At 38.2% G+C, this 3,404-nt stretch overlaps 1 protein-coding gene across 1 annotated transcript; it reads right to left on the minus strand.

Annotated features, from left to right (window-relative positions):
- Positions 1–1,016: 1,016 nt before the first annotated feature.
- On the minus strand, positions 1,017–2,884 carry LOC113351591 (protein MAIN-LIKE 1-like). Its single transcript, XM_026595544.1, has 4 exons — positions 2,786–2,884; positions 1,974–2,696; positions 1,367–1,879; positions 1,017–1,163 (listed from the first exon to the last, which is right to left on the minus strand). Exons 1-4 carry the CDS (start codon positions 2,882–2,884, stop codon positions 1,017–1,019), a joined length of 1,482 nt encoding a protein of 493 aa, XP_026451329.1.
- Between the last annotated feature and the right edge of the window lie 520 nt (positions 2,885–3,404).

Here is a 3,404-nt window from a genome sequence, read left to right on the forward strand (position 1 = left end):
GGTAGATGTTAGGATAATCGAAGGGTATTGTGTACATATGTGATTTGAAAGTTGTGTTATTTTGGGAAAAAAACCTACAAGCGGAAGGTATTTATTTACCGTGTCTCCCGATTATGAAGTTTCCCCAAAATTGATATTTGAAAAAATCTCAAGTTTTTCGAATTTGGAAACTACCATAAGCGGTAGACATGGAGTTAACATGTCTCCGATTATGGAGTTGCCCCAAAATTGATAATTGAAAAAATCTCAAGTTTTTAGAATTTAGGAACTACCATAATTGGTAGCTTATGGAGTTAACATGTCTCTCGATTATGAAGTTGCCCCAAAAATGAAATTTAAAAAAATCTTAATTTTTCGAATTTGGGAACTACCTTAATCGGTAGCTTATGAAGTTCACCTAATCTACCAATTTTAAACCCCGCGTTAACCGGTAAACAATGAGAAAATATTGTATCCGATTATAAGGGTATTTAGGTTCAGAAGAACAATAAAAATGAAATCATTATAATCGGTAGAAGTGGTTAATATTTGTACTTTCGATTGTGGACCTGTCTGACTTTTTTTTGAAGAGTCACCAGAATCGGTCACCAGAATGGGTACACATATCTCACAATTTTTTGAAAAGTTACCAGAATCGGTAGATAAGGTTGATATGTACCCTCCGATTATGGTGAAAAATTCAGCAGTTTCAGACAATCAAGTAATATACATAACTCAAAATACATTCATAACCCATAAACTTAAGAACATATAATCCAAAACAAGTATTTAAAACACCATAATCCGAAAGAAACTGTCAAAACAACATAATCCATAACATCAAACAACACATTATCACTTAGTTTTCTTCTTAGTATTGTTAGCTAAAGTTTTAGAACGCTTAACACGATCCGGACGACCCGCATTATCACCAACATCACCTTCATCTCCCTCAATATTTCCTTTAGCATGAGAGCTTGAAGAATCCTGAGATCTTTTGTTCGCCTTTGATGCTTTTTTCCTGGGAGGGTTCTTTGTCACTTTCTCCCAAACTCAGCTGCATACTCTTCATTATCAACATTATCAATCATCTCCATGTGCTTTTTTATCTTCTCAATTGGCACAAGCTGTCCATCCGTTATGTAATCAATGCACCATTTGGACAAAAAATTGAACTTATTCACCTGTTTTTTTAATTGACAAAACATCAAACGGAGTTCACATAAGAAATTGAATCGTAATATTATAGGGAAAAGTCATAAGTATATGCACCAGTTTATCATAGCCTGGGGGTTTTTCTTTGATGATACATCTGTAAATGGAAGCCGCCGAGGTCGACTTTGCTTTAAGTTCATGGATTAAACGAATATGTGAATGCTCCCGGTACCACTCCATATAGAGCATTTTCATCACCTCGGTTGACAGCTCTCCCAGCGTTCACCAAGTGGTACTGCCTCTTATCCCAATGTTCAGTAACAGATGGTGTACCAGAGTAAACTACCTTGATGTTGTCCTGGTTAGACTCGATATGCTCCACGTCCAACTTAAACTTGCCATTTATGTGATGCCATGGTACTGTTTGGAAAGAACCATATTTTCGCATCACCCTGGAGCCATTGTACATCACATAACATGTGGGGTGCCACAACGGTCCAAAATAATATGACAACTCGGAACGACCCGCTATATGTCCACTAGCTCGGTCTTCCTTGTATGGATCAAAGCATACCTCTGAGGCCTTAAGTAAGTCTAATTTCTCCCTCAAGCTAACCAACTGCTGCTCCTTTGCCCTTGAACGGTTCTTTGTGAACTTGTACTTTGTTCCTCTCGGTGTACATCTCTCCCACGTTGTGTTCACATCTTCCAATTTCAGACTGGGGTAGTGGTCATGGATCCATGTCTACATAGATATCAAACCAAGTATTATAAATTGATTCTTAAATTAGAATAAAAAAAACATAACGATGAATGGATTAATAGGGTTGAGAAAATACCTGGAATAGACTCACGTTCCCGGCAATTTGGCTAGTTCTAAGCCTCGACGCTTTTCTCAACTCTGCCATAAAGAATACAATAGTTGTCGTGCCCCAGGAGTAATCCACGACCTTATTGGGAGGATGCAATAGTTGTAAAAGTTTAGCGTCTACTCGGTTGCCACTGGTATTGGGGAATATGACACATCCTAATACAGCCAAGAGATAGGCGGTGGCCGCGACATCCACTTCGGCATCACTTAACGTTCCTTGATGTTCATTCTCGATAGTGCCTTTGAACATCTTGATCAACTGAATCATGTTAAACTGTCTAGTTTTGTAAGAGAAGCACTTATTGAACTCAATGTATGTTGTCTCTTTATCCCAACCAAAACAATTTTTACACAAATCATAAAGGTGTTCCCAACTTAATTTCTTTGTGTACTCATACTTGACAGCTACACCATGGTCATTGAGATTAAGAATCTGCTTCGCATCATCTGGAGTAATGGTCATCTCCCCAAATGGCATATTAAAGGTATCATTCTCGGGATACAAGCTCTCCACAAAAGCCGATATCGTGACCCGATCATGGTCCAACATTGAGTTCTCGGCAGCACTAGATAATCCCGAGTTATCTGTAGTTCTCTTGAACCTCTCACATTCACCGGATAAAGGCCAATCTTTCAATACTTTTGATGGTGCGGCAGTGGGTTTGAGTTGACGAATCGCATCGGAATGATACTATTAAAAACACAACACATTACAAAATTAATAGAGTATTATTACGAATAAAACGACAATACGTTAGTAAAAAAGAATACGATTATTGCCTTGGTTTCGTAGATTTCTCTGGCCCATGAGTCTTTGTAGCCAAATAACAATGCTCCTTCATCTCTAGGAAGCCCCGGGATTTCTTCTTCAAAATCCATTTTCTTCAAAGAAATGGGGAAAAGGTGTGATGAATTCTTCGCGATTGGCTTCCTTGTAACTCCTCCTTCTCCTTGTGTACCACTTGGTTGTCCTTTTTCTTGAGTGATTACTGGAACACTTTTTCCAACTTCATCTTGAGTGATTTCTGGAGCGCTTGGTTGTACTTCTTCTTGAGTTCCTTGTTGAGCGCTTGGTTCCACTTTTTTTGGATCCTTTCTCTCCGCGCACTAACGGTTAGTTTCTTACACCCTTTTTGACGAGGCCCTGTAACAGTTGTATCTTGGTCTTTCTTACCTCGCCTGTCCCTAAAAAATAAAATTGGTTTGTAAGAATCACATTACAAGCTTCGCAATCAGAGTCATAATTAAAATATAAACTTTCGATTATGCACAATCAGAAGCACGGGTAAAAGCTTTTTTTCCGATTACACACAATCGAAAGTCATATTCTAGTTTTATCTCCCATTATGCATCAATTTGGGTTCAGAAACTGATAAAGTCATGAGACATATATAATCGG

Source organism: Papaver somniferum, chromosome 2, assembly GCF_003573695.1.
Source record: "Papaver somniferum cultivar HN1 chromosome 2, ASM357369v1, whole genome shotgun sequence".
Lineage (NCBI taxonomy): Eukaryota > Viridiplantae > Streptophyta > Magnoliopsida > Ranunculales > Papaveraceae > Papaver > Papaver somniferum.

Excerpts from the sequence above, each read along its gene's own strand:
- LOC113351591 (XM_026595544.1), bottom strand. The coding sequence starts at position 2,884 with ATGGATTTTGAAGAAGAAATCCCGGGGCTTCCTAGAGATGAAGGAGCA. Across the intron at positions 2,697-2,785 it reads GAGAAATCTACGAAACCAAG|TATCATTCCGATGCGATTCG; the intron begins GCAATAATCGTA and ends TGTTTTTAATAG. Across the intron at positions 1,164-1,366 it reads AAAATGCTCTATATGGAGTG|GTGAATAAGTTCAATTTTTT; the intron begins GTACCGGGAGCA and ends TTAAAAAAACAG.